The following is a 23,769-nucleotide window of genomic DNA, read 5'->3' as shown; positions in this document are numbered from 1 at the left end:
GAATTGGATTCTTTTTGATGCAGAAGTACTGTCAGTGCTCAAGTAAAACCCCTACCTGCTGTAATGACGGTTGGAAACTATGTCTAGTTGGCAGCAGATTCACACATCCAGCAGAAAGTAGATATGCTCCTATTGAAGGTGAGGCCTTGGCTGTTGTGTATGCACTTCACCAAACACGCTACTATGTTCTTGGTTGCAAAGACCTTCTTGTTGCAACTGACCACAAGCCACTACTACAGATTCTGAGCGATCGATCACTCACAGACATCGACAACAGGCGACTTCTCAACCTCAAAGAGAAAACTTTAGGGTACAGATTTACCATTCTTCATGTACCAGGCAGAAAGAACCTTGGGCCAGATGCAGCGTCACGGTATCCTGTTGGACCACCAGATCGTCTGAACTTACCTGGTGAAGCACCTGAACTTGATTCCCTAGTTAACATGACTGCTCATTATCATTCAGATACACTTACCAGTCTATGTCTACATACAGAGGATAATGATACAGCTAATGACGCCTCCACTGTGGCTGCTGCCACTTGTGCCTTGAATGCTGTTATCACAGTTGTTACTTGGAACATGGTTCGTGAGGCCACTGCATCAGACCCTACATTTGTAAATCTAATCAGGCAGCTGGAAGCAGGGTTCCCAGAAGACTACAAGGAGCTACCAACAGACTTGCGTCCTTACCATCGCTTTGCATCCAGTTTATGCACCGTGGATGGTGTAGTTCTTATGGGCCAACGAATTGTTATACCTCCAGCTCTTCGCAAACCAGTACTCAATGCTTTACACGCAGCCCACCAAGGAGTCAGCGCTATGCGTGCGAGGGCCATGGACTCTGTATATTGGCCTGAGATCACAGTAGATATTGCCCAGGTGAGAGACCAATGTGTTCACTGCCATCAGATGGCTAAGTCAAACCCTATGCAGCCACCATCTGATATAACACCTCCAGATTATCCATTCCAGATGATTTGCAGTGACTACTTCACATATAACAGTAATGACTATGTAGTTATTGTTGACAGGTATTCAAACTGGCCAATGATATACAAGTCTGAATCAGGCGCAGAAGGACTTGTCAAGAGACTTCGTGAGACGTTCGTGACATTTGGAATCCCAGAAGAGTTGACGTCTGATGGAGGTCCACAGTTCACAGCAGGGAAGACTCAAGAGTTTTTAAAGGCCTGGGGAGTTTGTCATAGACTTTCATCAGTTGCAAACCCACACGCTAACTGCAGGGCTGAGATAGCGGTAAAAACAGTAAAACGCATGCTGGTGGACAACATTACTGCTGTTGGATCTCTGGATGTTGACAAATTCCAGAGAGCCTTACTAATGTACAGAAATTCTATTGACCCAGAGACAAAAGCATCACCAGCATTGATTCTGTTTGGACGACCAATTCGTGATGCCATTCCCATACTGATGGGTAGATATTCTCCACATGAAACATGGACTGAGTTAATGTCTCACCGAGAGATGGCTCTTGCCAAACGTCATTCAAGGGAACATGAACGGTGGAATGAACACACTCATCACCTGCCAACACTACAGGTTGGAGATCATGTATACATACAGAACTTGGTAGGCAACCATCCCAGAAGATGGGAACGTACAGGAACAGTTGTTGAAGTACGCCAATACCACCAGTATGTTATACGCGTAGATGGCACAGGCCGAGTAACTATCCGCAACCGCCAACACCTTCGAAAGTTCACTCCTTTTCAAACCAACCAAACACATGGTACTTTGATGGCACCTACTGCAGTTCAACATCCAGAAGTGATCTTGAGCTCTCCATCTACACCCAAGACGACACAGCCACAAGTACCCAAGATTCCAGTGTCTTTATCACCAACAAGAATCTTAAGTCAACCAGCTGCATTGAATGAGACACCAATTATTGTCCCCACTCAAAAACAGGGTACACAGACTCAGACAATTCAACAGCCTTCACAAATAGATTTGGACCAGTCATTCCACCAGACCCCTGAACCAGTTGTACCTTCAATGTCTAGAGTACCACGTGCTCTATCCCGTCTTCAGCCACATAATAAAGCTGGAGGAAAGGAACTATTGACACCACGAAGACCGAGCCGCCGCAACACAACAGAACATAACATTGATGAATCAGGAACTGATTAATGAGATATGCAAAGACATTTATAAGTGAATCTAGAGACTTTGCGTTTAAATTGTGAAAGGACACCATACATTTAAAATTGTGAAAGGACACTATATGTTTCAAATTGTGAAAGGACACCATACGTTTAAAATTGTGAAAGGACACCATACATTTACAATTGTGAAAGGACACCATATGTTTAAAATTGTGAAAGGACACCATACGTTTAATCTTGTTCGCTTCCGGATGACTTTAACAGAACATTCCTGAAGATCTATTTTCTAATAGACTTGACTTGGTTTAAGTTTTTTTTTCGTATACAAAAAACTTGTCCCCCGGGGAGGAGATAACTAATCATTTACTAATATACTGTGTATTCATTTCAGGTATCAGTCATCCTTATTATTAAAGCTATAAACCTAGGAAGATGTTGACTCTCATTTAATTTTGTGTCATACATGTATACCCCATATACTTTATTTTTCTATATTATCCTAGTTTCTGCAAGATTTATTCACAACTAAGTTGCCTTTCTTAGTCTTGCATGATATTTAATTTAATTTTCTCACTGTGATTAAGATCCACGGGTGGACTTTAGCTCTTTTCTGCTCTTTGCTCAGGTTGTTGTCTCTTTTACACATTCCCCTTTCACATTTTCATTTTTTTTTTATGTCATTATGGTGCAGCTTCATTGAAGTTTATCCCACATCTAAAAATTCACCTTTTTATTTTCATAGTTTAACTGATCAAATACATACCATATTGAAGAAACTTTTGATTTTAACCCCTTTCTGTATATCCCATAATATCACATGACCATCGTGACCAGCACTAAGTATGACTCTAGGATCCCATGGACTACATTCTAATACAAATACTTCATCTTCATGGTACTGAAACAATAACATTCAATTCTTTTTAGAATTCATTCATTATAATAGAGAGAATATAAAAAAGAAGATGTGGTATGATTGCCAATGAGACAACTATCCACAAAAGACCAAAACGACACAAACATTAACAATTATAGGTCACCGTACGGCCTTCAACAATGAGCAAAGCCCATACCGCATATAGTCAGCTATAAAAGGACCCGATCTTTAACCATCTAGAAACCGTCTTTAATATAGTCAGCACTGTTAATATGAAAACTTTCATGATGTTTTTACTCTTCAAATTTCAAACAATATGTTTTCTGATATAACACTTTCAGTCTATTGTACTCATAACAATATTTAGTTGGGAAGTAATGCCTTAATGTTGTTGCTATAGACTTTGTCTACTTTAAAAGTTTATTCAATCGAAAAATTATTTACTGTAGAATATCTTTTAATTGAAATTTTACTATGAGTAGGTAGGCCATATTTTTCACGAAAATTTAACCCTAGGAAAAAATAAATATAGGTTTTATACTATATACCACAGTATATCATAATTTATCTTACTAGAAAACAGAAAATAATAATAAAATTTCACACACCAGAAGCAAGAACCGAAGACTTTTATCAGTAAATTATCCTTAATATACATTGAATTGTAAGAACAAATGATAAAAAATACAACATTTACCTTGAGTATATGTAACAATTTTCCTGAACGAGAGTCCCAAACTTTTAATGTACAATCTGTAACAGCTGTTAAAACATATCTGTCGTCTGCATTCCAGGCTACCATGGTTACACCATACTTTGTTTTATCTTCCTCTGTGGTAGGACTGTAACATATATACACTTATTATATTTCTCACTACAATATTACACATTTAAAGTTGGAATCAGTGTTGTTATGAGCCTATTTTTATCATTTTCTAAAGATCATGTCAGAATTCTCTTTACATTGAACATTGGTGAGTGTGGGCGATTTATATCAGTATAGCAAATAGCTATTTTTAATAGTAGACATAAATTTGCTAGTTCATCTTAAATCATCACTACTCACCTTCTTTCATAGAAATCACTCATCACCAAAAATAACCCTGCTCAATAAAAGTATTCTCATTTCAAGTAACAAATTTTTGCCATTCTAAGAGTCTAAATGATAGAATTCTCTTATTATTATTTGTCTGTTTTCCAATCCCTTCAAGTTATCTAATGTAACCCCCAAAAATTTAGCAGTTTCATATATCATGTCACTGTCATGACTGTATGAAATTTTGTTCCTCCCACATTCATTTTAGTGGAATAAGCATGAACAAAATTATGAAGGAGTTCAAGGTATCGCATGAAATCATTTTGTACTCACTGTAACTTAGTTGCCATATGGAGTATAATTGACTTCCATTCCTGCCTATCATATCTCCAAATTCTAGCTGTGCCATCACAACTTCCACTTACAAATCTCTCTCCTGTGTTACTATAACATATACTATCGACCCTCTCCTACAGAAACAAAGACAAATTATAATAACAATAGCACTATTTTCTACGTGCCGAAGTCTAATACAACCTATATATATATATCACTAACAATCATAGAGATTTCTAAAGACAGTAATCGGGAAGGAGGTACGCTCTGCGCCTTTAGCGCATATCGACCAGAAATGGCGCATAGAGTGACAAGTGTAAGTGCCCAGGTGACGCACAATATTTTCACTTTGTTTCGAGATGTTTAGATATCGTCAAATGGATTTCCAATTATGTTCCGTACGGCCATGTGTGTATACACAACTGTGTAATGTTCCTCCAATGATAGGAGCACCTATATAATTTTGGGACGTCTCGGGTGTTTTCCTATTGTAATAGAAACATGCGGTTTAACGTCTCAGGTGTTTTTGTATGGTAATAATAGTACCATACAGTTTAACTGATTACCAAAAAAACGTATTTAACCATCATTCATGATGTAATTTTTTATAAACAACTTTAAATTTGTGAAATTTGGCTAGTAAAGACAAGATTTATCTCTAATTATAATCTTTTAAGTTAGTTTAGCTTGCTATTATTTCGATTGAAAAACCCCAAAGCCTTTTAATGAATATAGTTTTTGTCTCTATAAAAGGAGCTTAACTGTACTTGTCATTTTTTTATCTTTGGCTTGTTTTGACATTTTGTAAACATGACTTCAGCAAATTGTTGTTTTGTTCTATCAATAAATGATACTCTCTACTGTTAGTCTTCTCATTGTGATGAAGTAATAATAATACAAGAAGTGCAGAGGAAATGCCAGAAATGTCCGCTCGAAGTAAATAAAATTCACTTGTATAAGTAGCCTACATATTTACTTATATAAGTATATTAATATTACTTCTTCAAGTAATAAAAAATATCTTGTGCAAGTAGTACCCCTGACTGTACTTACTGTGTGGGCCTCTAATTCACAAATTTTCTCTGGAGTTTTTCCATGAACAAAATAAACTCTAACAACATGATCAGAACTTCCTGTGGCCAGGAATACACCACCAGGACTAAACGATGAACACAACATTTGAGCTCCCGCTCGCGACTTCTCTATAAACTTTCCTGGTTTTGGTCTGAAATAAAATTAGATGACATTTTATTTAAAAAGGTAATAAAAGATTGTTTAATCAAAAGTAATTTCAATGTATGTAGTTTAAACACTGAAAAAGATGAAATGATGTCTCAATTGTTTGCATATGTGTTTATCAACAATATCAGTTTCAACATTATACGTGTACTTTATATGGAAAACAATAGGAAAAACAATGAAAAGATGTCTCAATTAAAATGAATTTAAATATTTCCTTTTCTTGCAAGATCAATTTAGGCACAAAATGGAAGATATCTACAACACATATCAATACTTCTAATACATACTCAAATTTGTTAGTTGTAACATTCCAGAACCAAAAACAAACACAGCCATCACCTCCAGTGGACATTAATATTCTATTCTCACCATGTGACTGCGGACAAAACTGTAATACAAAGTATAACATGATGTGTGTTGTGCACTTTATGTAATTATTATTCCGGTACATGTATACACAAATCAACATACCATGGTGACCTCTTATTCCTACATGATTTGTTCTCTGACTGAGAGTTGTGACATTAGCAATCAAACCACATCATTTTTTTATACTGAACACTTAACTATTTGTGTAGCTTCAAATAATTGGAATCAAACTTTTTTTTGACAATAGCTGCTGTCTTAGTCCCCAAATACTTAGATAATCACATATTGAATGTCATGTAATTACGCTTATTCTGACTTGCAGGCTGCAATTAGAGGTTTGTGTAGCTATCTTATCAGAATTTAATTTTAAGACAAGACAGTCTTCATTTATGAAATTAATGTACAAATATTTCTCCCTATAGAATTCAATTTTAAATGTGAGGCTTGTCAAGTGCTTTAAATATCAATATCTTATTGTCAATAGTTGAGAAATATTTTATAACACAACATATTGTTGTAGAATCAAGTTCTTGTTTTTCACATGATTTTTAGGTATATGCAATTTTCAATTATCTGCAAAAGGATTAGTGATTTTTGAATGTCATATCACACGGCAATGGTTTTTTGTTTTTTTTGTGCAATATATTAAAAAAAACTGAAATCAAGCAAAAGTTATTTTGTTTACAACTGTCATGACTGTTCAAGGAAAGTATAAGTTTTAGAAACTAAGAACACTCCATACATACCTGTAATGATGTGATCATTCCTGTGTGAGCACTTAAAACAGCCAAAGGAGTTTTAGTTCGTAAACACCAAACACGAATAATTTTATCACAACTTCCAGATGCTAATAAAGTGTTTTCATAATTAACAGCAATGTCTGTTATTTCAGAGTTATGTCCCCTTAGGGTTGCTAATAGTCTACTGTTTTCGGCATACCAGATTTTTATTAAAGCATCATCAGCACCCTGAAATATATGATAGTGATTATAATATGAAGGTTATCTACAATTATTTGAAACATCTTTCTATAATGTTTTAATGAATTTAACAATTTCAGTTACTAATATCTGTGTCATTTGGTGGCTGTTGGATAGTTGTATCATTGGCACTCTAACCAAAGCGTCTAATAATTTTTATAATGTTGGTAAATTTTTAAGTTTTAAGATGTATATATGCAATGCTTAATTGACTTTTCTTATGGACGACTTAAATTTGATAATTCTTCACTTATGAATGTTCAACATTTGGATCTACAAATGTTGTTTTTTGAAAATGCAAGTACTTGGCCAGGAATATGACATTGATTTTTCACTGTTATACCAAAATGCTTTCATTTACTCCTTGCAAAAACTAAAATGCAGAAAGATTTTTGGTTTTATATACTACTTACTGTGAAAATATATTTTCCTGTTCTATCAAATGCTACACAATATACTGCCGCCAAATGGCCTAATTTTCTGGCATGCAGTGCCACTTTGACATAGATATGATTTGAAAAGGTATGATCCAATCTTGAATGGCCAGACATCTCTCTGCCTTTTAAGACATGACCTGTATAAAACATAAACATGATAAATATGTTGATAAAAAATAAACTCCTAAAAACATGATTTTTTTCAAACAAATAAAAAATACAAGTCTGAAGATAAGAGGGATACTGAGGTTCTTTGGAGGGAGAATTTCATTTTGATGGTACTGATGGCTATCTTATCTTATATATTGCTATAAAATATTGTAATAAAAAAAAATATCAAAATTATAAGTAAGACTGAATTGTTCTCTAAATGAAAATTAAAGAAAAAATATAATTATCTTATTAAATACCACAATACACTTACCAACATTTGGTATAACAAGATTGTTTGGAGGTAGAAGTGGTCTCTGATGATGCATCACAACATGAGTAACTGGTGGCCATCTTGGATTTAATATTGCTATAATATATTTACATGAAGGATAGACATATACTAAATTGAAGGCGTCGATATATATAAAGAATTTGTGCACATAGTCTTATCAATCTCAAGTAATAATGAAAACCTATCTATGAAACTACCACTGAGCTCCGACTGTTAATGCAATATGGTGAATTGAGTTATTCCCCTTTGTCCAGAAAATTTTCAAGTATAACGGACAGATTCACCAGGAACTACTTTCTACAACTTGAAATGATAGATTGATTGTTATTTGATTAAATGTTCATTACAAATCTATTATTATTATAAGCTAGGGGTGCTTCATGATAGTCAGTAGATAGCATTATAGTCATAATCTGTAATACAAATGACTTAATGTATATATTTTTTTTACAAAATAAAAAGGTCTGTCACAGGTTAAAATGAAAATTTCCTGGTATAATTAATGGGTTCTCCATTACAACAGTAATACCAACTAATTTCTAGTTCAAACACAATATCCCATACTGAGTAACCCATGTGAGATATATATATATATTTAATTTATATAGCTTAAATTAATACAGGAAATCTTTGTAGTGGGGTTCTGCTAATCTCTTTTCATTCTTAGTATTTGTTGGGTGTTAGGCACAACATTGAGATCTCATGCAGCAGAGTTTAACAAAGCACCTTGTTTGGTTTGAAACCTTAGAATTTTACTCATTTAACATGAATTTGGCATATGCTATCAAACGATTTTCAGAAGAAAGTAATGAAATGTTAGCCTCTAAATTCTACAAGTCAGACTCAAAACAGGTTTAAATTTATTACATTGATAATATCAGTTTTACATGTATTCGATAATTCAATAAGAAAAGAAACATGATTTCAAAATGTTTGCCTTTCAATTACAGCTACTTTTCTGAACTGATCTAAACATACTTTATAAAATAGAAAGAATGTTCTATAACATGTATATCACACATCCATTCTGAAAATTATATCTTGTTAAATCCATTTATTTTCCCCCCAAATTTATAAATCAATTACAATAAGAGTTATCTCCCATCTCTTCATATGTTTCATTTGAACAATAAAAAACATGGTGTATATTTATATCTTAAACAATGTCAGACATCAAATATTTATAAAAGTTTATAATTTTAAGTTTAAGTACATATACATGTATGTATCTAAAATTCAAACATACTGATATAAATAAATTTTGTGTATTTACTGTCTTCTGATTGGTTAAAATTATTAGTTTTATTTTCAATGTTGTCAATTTTAATGGCGACACGCCCACTCTGACGCTGTGTATTCATACGCCAACATGTGTGTACGTTGTTATTGTCAAGATAAATAATATAAAAAGTTCTTTGAGCCTTATTTTTGGTAAAAATTTATTTATAATGAATGGCAATAATTTATTTTGAATTTATTGAACCATAAAACTAATTTTTGACTCTTCACATTTTACATAATCCGCTTCGCTGATTATTCAATGTGAAGAGTCAAAAATTAGTTTTATGGTTCAATAAATTCAAAATAAATAAAAGCCATTCATTAAGTAAAACGTGTTATTGAATATGTGCCAATTAGATAGTAACACAAGAAGAAATTTTTCTTTATTTTCTTTTTCAAACAATTCTATTAATTTCTCCTGATTCTTTTTCAGAGTTGTGAAGTAAACATCAACCAAACAACAAAAGTCAAAGTTTATACATAAATTTATATTTATTTGTGTGTTTTAATGTAGTGTTTCAAATGTTTTAACATATGTTATAATTATTTTTATTTTCATCTGACAACAAGCCGTACATGTACAAAATTTCTGATATAATTGGTTATGTACAGTCAACAATAAACATTTATTTATGTATCTGTGTCATCTTTTCAATTCATAGAATTCATAGAATTGGGTGTTTCCTTTTAATTTAAGGCAAGGTATGGGGCAGTCGAAACATTTATGTTATAGTTACATGTGGCAAAAAATAAAGTAATTTTATGTTGTATATTCTTATAATCTTAAGATGGTACCCAACACTTTCACTAAAATTAATTTGGCTCGTTTAATTTCCATAAAATTTTATCAAAGTATTTACTTTGACCCTTAAACAAAAATACAAAAAATTTAAAAAATTTTAACCTACTGTTTTGAAAAATTACATAGTTACATATATATAGCACTTTGACAAAAACCAATTTTGAACATTGAGAAGCTTAAAACACCTTTTACAACACAACATAATTAAAACATTTAGCTGACTTTACAGAGTTATCTCCCTGTAGTGTTAGGTACCACCTTAATCAATGTTTTACAATTTCTCAATTTTCACAAGCTTTACAACTTGATCTTTATCAAAAAAGTCATGTCTATGTCATCATGTATATGTTATGCTTTTATTGATGACCTCATGTTAAACATATTTTTGTGTATGAATTTTCAAAAAAAATCTTGATATATGTACATGTATCTTGAAACAAATCCTTTAAAAGTCAATAGATAAACTATTGACTTTTGTAGGATTTTGATATTGCAACATATTTCTGCAAATTAAGATTTTTGATGTACATGTACAATGTACCTCTTTTAGTCTTTTAATGACGTACATCTGAAATGTTGACAACTATAGCATAAAAAAAAATACTGATCAATGTTGATAACTATGAAAACCAAAAAGTTTGGGAAAACATGTTGAACATGTACAACTTACCGTCTTTTGTCCTCAATAAAGAGTTGCTACCAGAACCAAGTAAAGACTGTACACCACATACACTTGGTTTGATATCTTTGTCTAATAAAGGACCAAGTCTCTGACATATGTGTAATAAATGGTTAGATGTCACATGACGGTATAGTTCAACCTACAACAAATATAATTAAATTATATATTTCCATTATTTATTAATTTCTCATTTTATGATAACTAGAGAAACTTATTTACACAACCTTTTGTAATTTTTTGGTTCTATGTTAGTTTAGTATGGTCAAGACTTTTGGTTAACTAAGTATACTTTTAAGAGAGTTATCGCTCCTTAACCAGTTATTGGATAATGCATACTGAAATGAATATTTGAAATATATATTACATGTAGTTTGACTGTTGACTGTTCACTTGATTTTTTGTGACCATTACATGTACATGCCTTTGTGTCAGTTTGTGAATAATAGAATTTTATTACTTGAACAGTAGTTAATTATCTATGTCCAAGTAAAGCATTAATTTTATTAATTGATTGATAGGTGTTTAATGGGTGGTCAGTATTTTGAAAATAACAGACAAGTGTGATTTGACAAAAAATGTTTGAATTGTCCATGAAATTATACTTTTATGAATAGAAAAGAAAACTTCCAGTCATGCTAGTGGGATCACAAACTGCCCAAGACCTGCTACTGTCCTGCTTCAATGATTCCCAAAACAATCAACATAATTTTTTTTCACAAAAAAGGGGAGGGCCCCAAATCCTTCACCAACTTCAAAAGACACCCAATAAAAATAACACTAAAATAGAGCATTGTAGTCATCATGATCATGAGAAATTCAAGAAAAGAAGATATTACTTGATTTTTTTCACTTTCAAATATCAATATATATAAGTATTGAATATTATAATAATTTAGTTTAAAAGTCATTGATAATAATAAAAATAAAATTGAATGTCTAACTAAAAGATATTAAATATTACTCCACCTCCAAAATATCTATTAAATTTATTATTGTTCAATTAATATTTAAAAAAATCTTTTCTTATACCATAAAAAAGGTTGCAAATTAAAAGACGACACCTTGAAATTAAAAATGAATGTATTTCTTAAACAGTCAGAGTCTTGTAAATAACACAATTTTAAAAATTTATAATCAAGTATTGTCTATTGATTGATGAGAAGTTTTTATTTTTGTTTTAAATAGGGATTTGGACTACAAATCCTTGTTTTTGTCAAGATTTTTTATAAATATTTGTCATGTTTAAGACTTAATTTTTTTAATGTGATCTGTTAGTATATTTGAAATTTGTACTGAATATTTGACAAAATTATCTATATCAAAAAGGAAAACAAGAAAATAAACTTTTATGCACCCAATCAATCACATTAAATGATAAGTCTAGAGAAATTCAGAACGTACTTTCTAAATATAGCTGCTGTTCTCTCATTGGATATAAATCTGAACCTTGGGGTCAATGACATCACACATGACCTTGTGCATTAGATATGATAATGGCCTCAAAGAAATTATTACAATTTCAAAGCAAATCATGAAAACAATTGATTTTTTAATAAAATTGACTTAAATAGGTGAAAATTACGTGTATCTTGAAATAACATGCAACAGATAATACCCATTAAACAAGATGACGAAAAAATCTTTCTAAAAATGGAAAAAGTAATAAATGTCAATTTCTTGTTTTTCGAAAACTTACCAAATTTTCAAAACTTCTTTCGTGTTCCCTGCCTTCCCAGTCAATTCTTTTTGGCAAAAGCTACAAAATTTCAAAAATTCATTATTCCAAATGTTCCGTGGAATTGTCCGATTACAATGACAGCAAGTAAAATTCGTGACATTTCCAATTATTTTTCAACATTAAATTGCCGTTTTTTATCCGTTTTCTACCGTAAAAGCGCGTAATTTGGATTGAAAACATGTCAAATTTTCGCACACTTACCTTGTGTTTTTCTAGTTCTTTGCGAAGTGCCTGGAAAAGAAAAGGGTAAATTTAGTGTGTGGTCAGTCAAATGAACCCTTACAGACACAATAATGTCAAAGACTTACCTGTGCGGCATCGGAACAGGGTCCAGAAGACAAGAATCTGGCGATGAGGAAATATAACTCTGAAAAGAAAACAGAAAGACTGCTAGTACATTGGATTCAGTTTTATTCGTATAAAATACACATGAATTCAACATGTAAGCATTAATTTACCAGCTTCTATTGGTGATATTTCTCTGTTTTCTCTACTTGGCCCCGGCTTCATCATTAAAACTTAATTAAACAATGAACTGTGTGGGTTATTCAATGAGCGATAGCGACGCCATTTTCTGTTTACTGCCATGGATCGAAACGCGGAAGAATAATTTTCTGAAAAAATTAAATCTATTTTGTTTTGAAAATATGAGTATAACTTTATTCTTTGAAAGTATGATTTGTTATTATTATTTTATATTATAAAAAGATGCGAATAAATGATCTCGTAACATAGAAATATTACGGACTAATTTGTGAATGTTTTAAATTTAGCCGACTCACAACCCGGTGCTACGTCACACATATATGGGGATAGCCCTCGCTTCGTGATTCCCTAAATTGTTCTCAGCTGGTGTTTTATCATTTAATCTGTTGTTAATTGCACCGTATATTGGTGGTAAAGTATTTTGTAAATTTATTGCTTTATAAAAACATTTGTACATCTGACATTTATACACCATATTCACACATGATTCCTTCCAAATTATACAGATGCATGTACATACACAAATTTTCAATGACCAATGTTGTTAAAATTTAACAAATTATATTGATTGATTGATTGCTGGTTGCTTAACGAACAGTGGCAAATATTTCATGCATATTCAGGACGAGAACAAGTTCACAATAAATACAATAGGTAGGTCCTGTCATAATAGAGGCCATTTGGGATGATGGTCAGGGAAATTTGGACTGCCACTGGAAAATGAGGGTATATTGGATAGGGACCGGAATTTTGCCTTGCAAAAGGCCACCTACGGACTGCTCAAAGAGTTGTTGCAAGGGTTCTTAATGTGCAAAGAGAGTGGCACTCTATTTACACGAGACATCAGATTTAACATCCCCATTTTGACCAGACTTGTCTGCAAACATAATACATCCTGCCAAGCCAAACAGACTTTAGTCTTTAGTAAGTGTCCCAAATGACACTGTAAACACTTGTGTACGTTTCCTCTTTTGTAGTTTCTTCACATATGTAATGTTCACTCATGTACTTAATTGAAATGGTGGCTGCTGCTTAAAAAATGTTGACTTAATTTTGATTTAGATTTATAGTGTTTTTTGCTATATAGTGTTTTTGAATCTACCAGACTCCGTTAAATAATTTTCCAGATGGCACAATATCTCATTTCGATTGTCTCTATTAATGTCTTCTTCATCGATTCCTAGTAAGGTGTCTAAATCCATGTGTATATTTCCTGTAATAAAGTAAATAGATGTTCTCATCCTCTATCTAGCCTCCTCATACATGTAGTTAGAACAATGTAAAAGGTAGTGTTCTACAGTTTCTGGCTCTTCACAGGAACAGTTTTTGTCTGATGATGGTATGATTTTGGATTTATAATCATTTAGATCACAATAACCTGTTCTCAAACTAGTAATAATTGAAAATGACCATTTGGATGGTAAATCTTTTGGTATTTTTTGACAAACTTTTTGATGATAGTTATAATAATTTCTGCCAAGTTGACTTGATTCCCATTGGTTCTGCCATTTTCTTAAAAACACTTTCTCTTGCTGCATGTTTTATATCCTGCCTGGTTACTTCTGATGGTTCTTTTATTTTTTCAGCTTCTTTAGCTCCTTTTTTGGTCAGTGAATCAGCAATGTCATTCCCTTGGATATCAGCATGACCAGGTGTCCATTCAAAATTTAATGGAATTCCATACATCTTTAATACTTTCATGTTGTTCTTAATTTCTCTTATGACTTTGATGTAATTTTCTGATTTCCAGTTTAAAGTTAAAATTCCAATTGAGGTCTGACTATCTGTAAATTGTGTAATTGAGTCTGTGTTTTGTCTGTTTTCTGATATTAAAAAGTGGTCAACAACAAGTTTAATGGCGATCAGTTCTCCGAGTAGTATTGATCCTTTCTTGGATACAGCTTTACTAATTTCAATTTGAGGTTGATTATTTGATGGAAAGATGATAGCACCTGCTCCTACAGGGCCAGGACTACCAAGACAGGACCCATCAGTAAATGCTATACCATGAATTTGCTGGAAGATGACTTAGTTTTTCCATTATTATGTGTTTTCCAACATTTTTTTGGTCTGTTGATCTTGATTTGGAATTTCCAAGGTTCGGCAAGCGTTTAACTGCTGGTTTGGGAGAGGACCAAGTGACCATATTTCTATTCCCCATGGCCAGTCACCCTTGATTATGTAAAATCACTGATCATTGTCTGGGATTATACATACAGTATACCGGTATATATAATTACTAATGATTTTAGTGATTCTACATATTCCCTAAAAAATACAAATTCACTGTAACATATATATATTTACATGTACATTACATGCATTAAGAACTAGAAAGAAATTGATACTAAAAAAAACAGGATCATTTGAACTTGACGACCATAACACTTGTAAACCAGTAAAAAAAATAATTTAACACTTATCGTATATATTTGAGTACATGTACAATATAAAAATATTTGCATAAGAAAATGGTGTATGCATGATTGCCAGTGAGAAACTCTACCTGAGAGACCAAATGACATGGAAGTTAAAAATTATAGGTCACTATTTGGCCTTCAAAAATGAGAAAAACTCTACCATATAAATGTAGCAAGTAATAAATTAAATTATTATTTCGAACGATTTAGATAAAAAAAATTGTGAGTCTACCTTCTGTACGAAACAATAAATGAATAGGATATACAGCAACAAACAACAGGACTGAATTACAGGCTCCTTACTTGTGTTACTTTGGACAGTCATACACAGAATTGGCTGGGTTTCAATACGTTTTGCAGGCAACCGACCATCCTGATGTATTTGCAAAATTTGAAAATCAATAGTGTTTGTTTATACATGTAACTACTCAATGTAATATATCAATATTTTTGGTTTTATTTTTCAGTTTTAATACATAGTTATACAAGAATATAGACATGATAGATACAGCATATAAATCAAATTTTCTATATCATTTGGGCAGATAAAACAGAGGCAAATTTAAGAGTGGCAGCCCCATCCCCCCCCCTTTTGTGTGAAAAATTTGGTTAATTTTATCATGTTTATAGGGAATCACTGGAGCAGGTCCCCTCTCAGGCCTTCAGTGTGTCTCCTCTGATCATGCTGATGATCTGCAACTGTTAAGTGCAACTGTATAACTTTATTATATCAACCTTGTCAACCCAAAAACTGGTGTCCAAACATATACTAATATTGAATCCTGCTAGACCAGAAAATAACAGAAAGATCAGGGGGAGATAATATCCTATTTTAGGTGCCAACAAACTGGACATCAAATAGAAATTGGATCTTTTGAACTTGATAACCACAATACTTAGTCAGAGATTATTTTCCTTGCCCTGTCATCTATTTTCCATGGAGATTAGGTGGCCCTGTCCTCTCAGTAAAGGTCTATCTACTTTAAAACTTTTAGATAAATGTAGTTTACATGTTATAAGATCAGTTTCAAGGGAAACTACTTATGATAACTCAACAAAATCTTATATTATTTTTTCCATGTCTATAATTATGTTCCTGTTTCAATATATATAATTAATTGATTGCTAGTTGTTTTTTCTATGATTCTAAAAATATGAAAATTTCATTTTAACAGCTTCAGAATGTCAACGTGGTTCCCTGAGCAGCCTAAGGCATGGTACCACAGAATGTGTTTAAGGATCCTTGGCTTTGGACAAATCCCTAAACATGTAGCAGTCATAATGGATGGCAATAGAAGATTCGCTGTGAAAAATAGTATGGAAAGAGCAGAGGGTCATCTCAAAGGTTTTGACAAACTTACAGAGGTATTATATTCATATTGTATTTTATACTTGAAGGGTTTTTAAATGACTGCACAATTATTTATTTTTTTATGGTTATAAACTAGAAGCTAAAATCAGGAATAAATGGAGAGTTATCTTCCTTGCAATTTTGAAAATAAAACCAACAAACCAATCAATTTCATATTCTAGTCCAAGTTTTTGTTAGCAAGCTGTGTTCCTGATGATGATGATGAGTACATGTACATGTAGGTATTTAAATTGTTGCAATTTCACATAATTTCTAAAATGCATTTTAAGACTTTCAATAGAGGTGGACTATAAGTCAAATATGTATTACACCTCACTTGTTTTATACAAACAAACGTTCACTAGCATTAGGCCGAAACTATTCACTATTACATTGAAGATCTATCAATTTGATGAAATACAGATTGGAAAACAAGTTTTTTTTTAAATGTGTACAGTAAAAAATGAAATAGCATGACAATAATTGTTGTAAAGAACTTAAAAGAAAGACAACTTTTAAATGTTTTTTGTTAACATACATGTACACAGATATTGGTAAATTTTATAGTGATATATACAGGTACAAGGAACATTTCAGAAACAAACAAAATACTTCACTATATGTGTTTTTACATTTTTACATTTGAACACCATCTACTGTATCTTATGAATTTTAAGTGGTTTGATATTTTTCATTATCAAAATAATGAATTAAAGCAAAGCAATACTTTGTTTATTGTTGAAAAAATGTTAAACCCATTTTTCTAACTTAAAAATGTTAAAATCATCATGAATGTTCATTAGATAATCATCATGATAATATTCAAAAGATTTGGAAGTACCCAAATAAGGACACAAACTGACAACCCCTTTTCAAAATAGACCTTAAAAAAATCTGTTTTGAAATTTTGCAGGTTTTAGAATGGTGTTTAGACATTGGAATCACAGAAGTTACTGTTTATGCCTTTAGTATAGAGAACTTTAAAAGATCTAAAGCAGAGGTTGATTGTCTCATGGAACTTGCAAGAAAAAAGTTTAAAAGACTGATGGAAGAAAAGTGAGATTTAAGTTGATAAACATAGTTTAAATTAATTCCCTTGGTCACCATTTTGGAGAAATCAACAGTTGGTTTTCTTATTTGACTAACCAAATTAAAACAACTCTCCATCCAAATCTCAATGTATAAAAAGTAAACATTTTAACATGTAGGCATCAACATGGCGCCTTGGCTCACACCTAACAGCAAGCTACATAGGACCTCAAAATGACTAGTGTAAAACAATTCAAACTGGATAACCAAATTTCTACATGTAGGTCAAAAGCAAGTAACATGAAACTTTCATGAATCACATCAACAAACAACAACCACTGAACAACAGGTTCCTGAATTAGGACAGATGCAAAGAAATTAAACCTTTTAACAAGTCTGACGGTGACCTATAGTTGTTAATGTTTGTGTCATTTTGGTCTTTTGTGGATAGTTGTCTCATTGGCAATCATACCACATCTTCTTTTTTATATGATAAGAGATCCTTACTAGATTGTAGTTATTATTTTATAATTAATAAGGTCTAAAAGAAATCAAAACTGTTAAAAAAATAACTTTTTCAAAAGTCTTGCATTCACTATTATATATCAATATGTTGAATTTGACTGATTTATGAAGGCTTTTAGAAGTCAAACATTAGAGACAAAGGGAAGTAATTCTTGCTCAAATTTTGACAATCAACCCCTATCTTTACATAAGGATCTCTGTGGTCACTTAATTGAAACAATTGTGCAATTGAACATACCTTGATAACCTCTGAATACCTAATTTGAGAATCAATTTGTAGGAGAGTTTATTTAGCAGTATACTTCTAAACAAGGGAAATAACTCATAAATAATTGTAATTTTAAAATCTTATTCATGATTTTTTTAAAGTGAATTTCAAAAAATCCTGAAATAGTACATTTGTCATTATAGTAATATGTTTAAGAAACAAGCATGTATTCAACTTTCCAATAATTATTTTAAATAGATAAATTGTGTTTGTATTTTTTAGAGATAAGATACAGGAGTATGGTGTATGTGTGCGTGTGCTGGGGAATGTCAGTTTATTACCTGATGATATACAGGAAATTATAGCCGAGGTTGTCACATACTCTAAAGATAATACCAGGTTGGTACTGACATCATATTTGTAAACTTTTTCAAAGGTCATCTCCTTTAAAACTACAGGACTGATAGAAACCAAAGATAGTCGAAATAGTCTAATGATTTCAATCTCCAACAAAATTTCCAATTTGTCACTGATCAAAGTATATTGCTGTAATTATTTAAAGCAGAATAAGATAAAATTTGACATCTTTTTAAAATCTTTTCAGAGTTGATATGGCAGTTCACATTCACAACTGCCATCAAAAATGTCTGTCTTTGAAAATGGTAAATATTGACACAAAACAGTATATGCTTTGATAATTATTGTCAAATAACTGGTTTAGATAATTACATGAATTATATGCAGAAATATTTTATGTTTTTGATGGGTTTTTTGTTGATCCATTTAAAAATTTTAAACATTTGAGATGTCCTATATATATTCACATTGCAGCGAAAAAGAGATTTTCCATGTTTTCAGTGTTAAAATTAATGAATATTCCATAGAATATAATTTATTGTGTATACTTGCAGGGCCATATTAAATGTTTGTTTTGCCTATACCTCTAGAGATGAAATGTGTACAGCTATGAAAGAAATAGCAGAAGGTGTATCACTTGGATTGATAAAAGACAGGTACAGTTTGGGTTTTGAAAAACAAGTTTCCTTTCTCAATTTTATTAAAGACGTCGTCATGAAAAAATCTTATCCACAGCCACAAACTTTAGCTTGAGAAGAAATTTAGTCATACTGTTTTTCATGATTTTTATCAATATTGAAAATGCATAAAAGATTTCAAGTCTATATTACATGTATGTTTGTTAAGAAGTTAGTAGTTGACTGATTTATGACCATATTTTCCAATTTTTCTCTGTCATTTTAATGGTACTTAGAAATTAGCTAGTTTTGGACCATAATATTTTAGAATCTTATATTAGTTATTGGCTAATCGAAAAAGAAAATGTGGCATCATTGCCAATTAGACAACTCTCCACCAGAGACTAAACTACACAGATATTAACAACAATAGGTCACTGTACATCCTTCAACAATGAGCAAAGGCCATACCACATAGACAGCTATAAAAGCCCTCTAACATTGGATTTTAACAGCCATGCTTTCTGATTTTAAAAGTTGACTTGTTTTCCAGCCATGTTTTCAGTTTTAAAAGTTGACTACTTTTACAGCTGTACTAAGAATTATGTAAGTTGAAAGCAAGCCAATGAGTAACCATTGCATGATTGGTATATATTTTTTATATTATTTTAACTTCTCATTCACATTATGCAACTAAATTTTAGCGATGTATCAGAAGCCTTATTGGAGAAAAGTCTGTATACAGGAAATTCTCCCAACCCAGATCTTCTTGTAAGGACATCAGGAGAAGTTAGACTAAGTGATTTTTTACTATGGCAGGTAAGCATAGGAACATTCTCCCAACTTAAACCCCATAAAGCATTTTAAGGTAGCACAATACAAAGATTTGTTTACTTTCAATCACTAACCTTTAAATTGTTGTCACTTTCTTATGAATGCATAGAAAATAATAAAAGAGGTATATATATATAAGATAGATAAAAAGATTACTCTTTTAAATGGTTGCAATATGTTTATTATGCAAACATTATGTAATCAATTATAATGTGATTAGTGGCAAAATCTGGGTCAGTTCATTTGAATGAATTTAGCTCTATCATCTCTTTAACTATACAAATTTTAACGAAATCTTAATCAACACATCATGGGCTTCAAAAGAGTGTCTCAAATTGTCCTTATGGTATTCAATTCTTTCATAAATCTTTAATTAGTGTAAGCATCCTAACCACATAAGAGAAGATAATGTTTGATTAGGTGTAAAATTTGTCCTATACATTCTATCTGAAATCTGAGACACCCTCTCGTAGATAATAGCCATAGGAACAACATGTAATATAATCAACCCTCTAGGAATACCTATGCAGAAGCTTATTTCATTTGAAAGATGAATTTTGGTAAAAAAATACTTTAGACACAGTTAACATTACAATTGGTTACATAATTGTTGCATAATAATTACATTGCATTAATTTGAAAGAGTAATCTGTTAGCTATTCAAAACTACCATTTTTATAAATTTTCAAGCATTTTAAGAAAGTTACAGCATTTTTAAACTTGGGAGTTGGAGTTATAAAATCTTTGTATTGTGCTACCTTAAACTTTAACATTTACTATTTTTCTTGATGTATAAACTGCTGTCTCTGTAGATACTATTATTTTAATGATATGAATAAAACAGAATATTGGGTGAATGTAAATGAAACAGCAAACCGACCACACTTAACAATCAAAACTCATCTAGAGGTCAACACACAGTTGTGCCCGCCCTAGCAGAGGGAGCATAGAGTAAGTTTTACCCTTGTCTAGCTGTACCTTAGTACATCCAAAGTTGGTTTAAAAATTTATTTTCATTCCCTTACTTTAGTAAGCCTAAACCAAATGTTAGGAACCTTATAGACAATAGTTATTACCACAAAACTCTGATCAAGTACAAATTTGGGTAACATCAATTTACAGTTCTTCAGTTATGTCCCTGTACAATTTTATATGATATGCAAGCTTGGGCATCATGTGTCTCATGTACACATTCCCATTTTATTTTAATTGAGGTAATTAGAAATTTACCACTTTTTGTGCTATTATCTGTTACCTTGTTTTCATGGTATTATAATGATTTGATGTTCTATACATGTATGGCCCTCGATTAAATAATTGACTCCTCGGCTCATTTCAGTGTGTAATATGTCAATCATGTTACAACAAAGTTCCAGAACAATATGAATGAAAATTCACTTAAACATAAATGAACAACAGTAAAAAACCAGATTTAATCAATGGTATAATACAGTACATGTACAAGTATTCACTTACCTGTAAATCTAATTAGGAGCAAATATAAAATCGGCGCAAATGAAAGAATGAAAATTTTCAAAATCGGCCCAAATGTCTTAACGCTCGCTGGAATTTGTTTTTGTCATTTTAATCGCAAAATTAGAAGTTTATGATATTATCTGGATAAATTAACTGATGAACCACTTCACACAAAAATAGAAATACCCACTTTATATGGATTTCTGATAATATATATTGTGTTGTTGTATTTTGTGCTTCAAATATTTATAATTAGAATTATCTTTGTTATAGACTGCATACAGTTGTTTGGCTTTTGTAAAAGTGTTATGGCCAGAATTCAGCAGGTGGCATTTATATGGATGTATTTTACATTACCAAAGAAACTATAAGCAACTTCAGGTAAGATTTATCATTTATTTTAAGGATGATTCCAATTTCAAAGAAACTAGTAAAAGGGTGGTAAAGGGTTATTTTCGTGCAACATGATCACCATTTTTTATTTCACGTTCAATGTGGTTTTACTTTTTTATTTCACGTTCAGTCGTGCAAGACGGGTGCCTCCTTCAATGTGTTTTGCTAATTTAATTTTACGTGCATCATGATTTTCAAAGTCTTACTTTGTGTGCTCGGTATTTTTCAAATAAAATTCAAACACTTGGTAGGGATCGTCATAAAATACTTTTTTAAAAGTCGTAAACCAATTATATCATAAATGTGTATAATAAATCGGGAATATCAAGTAAAACAAAGAGTTTATATATACAAGAAGACAGTGACTCAGTCACAAAAGGTTCAAATAAAAGGTGTTTTTTTTCGTTCAATGTGAATTTATGTCTTATTTCAAGGTATTTTTTCTTGCAAGCACCCCCCCTTTACCACCCTCTTGTAATAACCTGACACTTTTGCATCAGAAATTTACCCCAAATCATTTTTAAACTGTCAACCTCTGAAACATTTAAAAAGGGAGATATCCCTCTCAGCTATGACAGAGAAAAAAATTATTTTCTGTTGTCCTATAACTTCTTTTGATAAAATTGCTTAAAAAAAAATCCAATAGGGAACAAAATTAAATAATTTTTCTTCAAATTTTAGAAGGCCAAAGAACAGAATGAAGCTGACCAAATACGATTACAAAGAGAAAGTGATTATGAAATTGTAGCTCAACAAATGGACCAATCAGAAACTCAATCTATACATACACTTGCCAAACAATATGCAAATGACAGAGAAAACAGGGTCAATAATTTTGTGCAATATCTTCATGACAAACGTGATAAATTCTTTCATGATATAGCAGCAAAAAGCAAAAAAAGTATGACATGATGTAGAATGTTCTTAAAAATAATCTAAAGGTGCTAATCCAGATACACATTCCTAAATCTAATACTATAAATTCAGTAATTATTGTGTGCATTTAATATTGTGATTTTTCAAGAATGGACAAAAAGTGAGTTTAATTATTGCAAATTAGTAAAATAATGCACACAGGTATATGTTTCAGTAAAGAGTTGTCAGAATTCAGTGTTCTCATTATTAGGATAGCCATCAAATCGCATTATTTCATATTAATTAAAACCTCACAATAATTTCTGAATTTACAGTAGTTAATATCTACACAAGGATACAGAAAATATTAGACTAAACCATGCATGTGAAAATTGGAAGCTTGCATACTCAAAAATCTATATTATAACTTTGGGATAAATTTGTTGCTGATTTTTCTATTAGAAGTAAATGAAAAATGATTTTAGAATTGTAGAAGTATCGTTAATAATTTTATGAACTTTTACCACTTGGTGAATACTACCAGTAGTATTATGTGTAAATGTTTCAAGAAAGAATATCTGTGGAGTTGTATGTTTTTATTTATTACTATCTCATTATATAATTTATGTTGTTCATAATACTGTTGCAATATTGTTAAATAATGATGAGAGAAAAAAGATTTTATGTAAGGGTATTTTTTATTGATTTAAACAATGCTTTGTATCTGTTGGGTGTGGTGTATTAAATCAACTTTTGATCACAAAAAATACTACTTGATTTAGAGAATACAACTATTTGTCTTAATATTGTAAATGAATTCAGTTTCAAGATTTCAGATAGATAGGTTTATCAAACTTAATGTACA

General features: G+C 31.5%; 3 protein-coding genes across 5 annotated transcripts in view; 1 reads left to right on the top strand and 2 right to left on the bottom strand.

Annotated features, from left to right (window-relative positions):
- The window catches only part of LOC134687328 (PH-interacting protein-like), a 45,262-nt gene extending 32,323 nt beyond the window's left edge, over positions 1-12,939 (bottom strand). For 2 of the 3 annotated variants that reach the window (XM_063547536.1, XM_063547537.1), the window contains exons 1-13: positions 12,812-12,939; positions 12,662-12,720; positions 12,555-12,584; positions 12,312-12,371; positions 10,604-10,754; positions 7,830-7,925; positions 7,382-7,542; positions 6,735-6,956; positions 5,907-6,007; positions 5,431-5,602; positions 4,375-4,511; positions 3,703-3,847; positions 2,892-3,026 (exon numbers count right to left, since the gene is read on the bottom strand). In XM_063547536.1, the coding sequence (XP_063403606.1) occupies positions 2,892-3,026; positions 3,703-3,847; positions 4,375-4,511; positions 5,431-5,602; positions 5,907-6,007; positions 6,735-6,956; positions 7,382-7,542; positions 7,830-7,925; positions 10,604-10,754; positions 12,312-12,371; positions 12,555-12,584; positions 12,662-12,720; positions 12,812-12,866 (1,524 nt within the window). In that variant the 5' untranslated portion in view covers positions 12,867-12,939. The remainder of the gene's footprint in view (positions 1-2,891; positions 3,027-3,702; positions 3,848-4,374; positions 4,512-5,430; positions 5,603-5,906; positions 6,008-6,734; positions 6,957-7,381; positions 7,543-7,829; positions 7,926-10,603; positions 10,755-12,311; positions 12,372-12,554; positions 12,585-12,661; positions 12,721-12,811) is intronic. The other variant, XM_063547538.1, reaches the window with a different exon arrangement.
- A 193-nt stretch (positions 12,940-13,132) lies between these two features.
- LOC134687329 (dehydrodolichyl diphosphate synthase complex subunit DHDDS-like) lies at positions 13,133-23,249 on the top strand. The gene is made up of 8 exons (XM_063547539.1): positions 13,133-13,250; positions 16,435-16,624; positions 17,524-17,666; positions 18,655-18,771; positions 19,284-19,385; positions 20,051-20,165; positions 21,930-22,037; positions 22,731-23,249. Exons 2-8 carry the CDS (start codon positions 16,442-16,444, stop codon positions 22,959-22,961), a joined length of 999 nt encoding a protein of 332 aa, XP_063403609.1. The 5' UTR covers positions 13,133-13,250; positions 16,435-16,441; the 3' UTR covers positions 22,962-23,249.
- On the bottom strand, positions 14,301-15,584 carry LOC134687891 (ribonuclease H-like). Its single transcript, XM_063548348.1, has 2 exons — positions 15,552-15,584; positions 14,301-14,855 (listed from the first exon to the last, which is right to left on the bottom strand). Exons 1-2 carry the CDS (start codon positions 15,582-15,584, stop codon positions 14,301-14,303), a joined length of 588 nt encoding a protein of 195 aa, XP_063404418.1.
- Positions 23,250-23,769: the final 520 nt, after the last annotated feature.

The sequence above is a fragment of the Mytilus trossulus genome, chromosome 10, assembly GCF_036588685.1.
Source record: "Mytilus trossulus isolate FHL-02 chromosome 10, PNRI_Mtr1.1.1.hap1, whole genome shotgun sequence".
Classification (NCBI taxonomy): domain Eukaryota; kingdom Metazoa; phylum Mollusca; class Bivalvia; order Mytilida; family Mytilidae; genus Mytilus; species Mytilus trossulus.
This window is presented reverse-complemented; position numbering and strand designations above follow the sequence as displayed.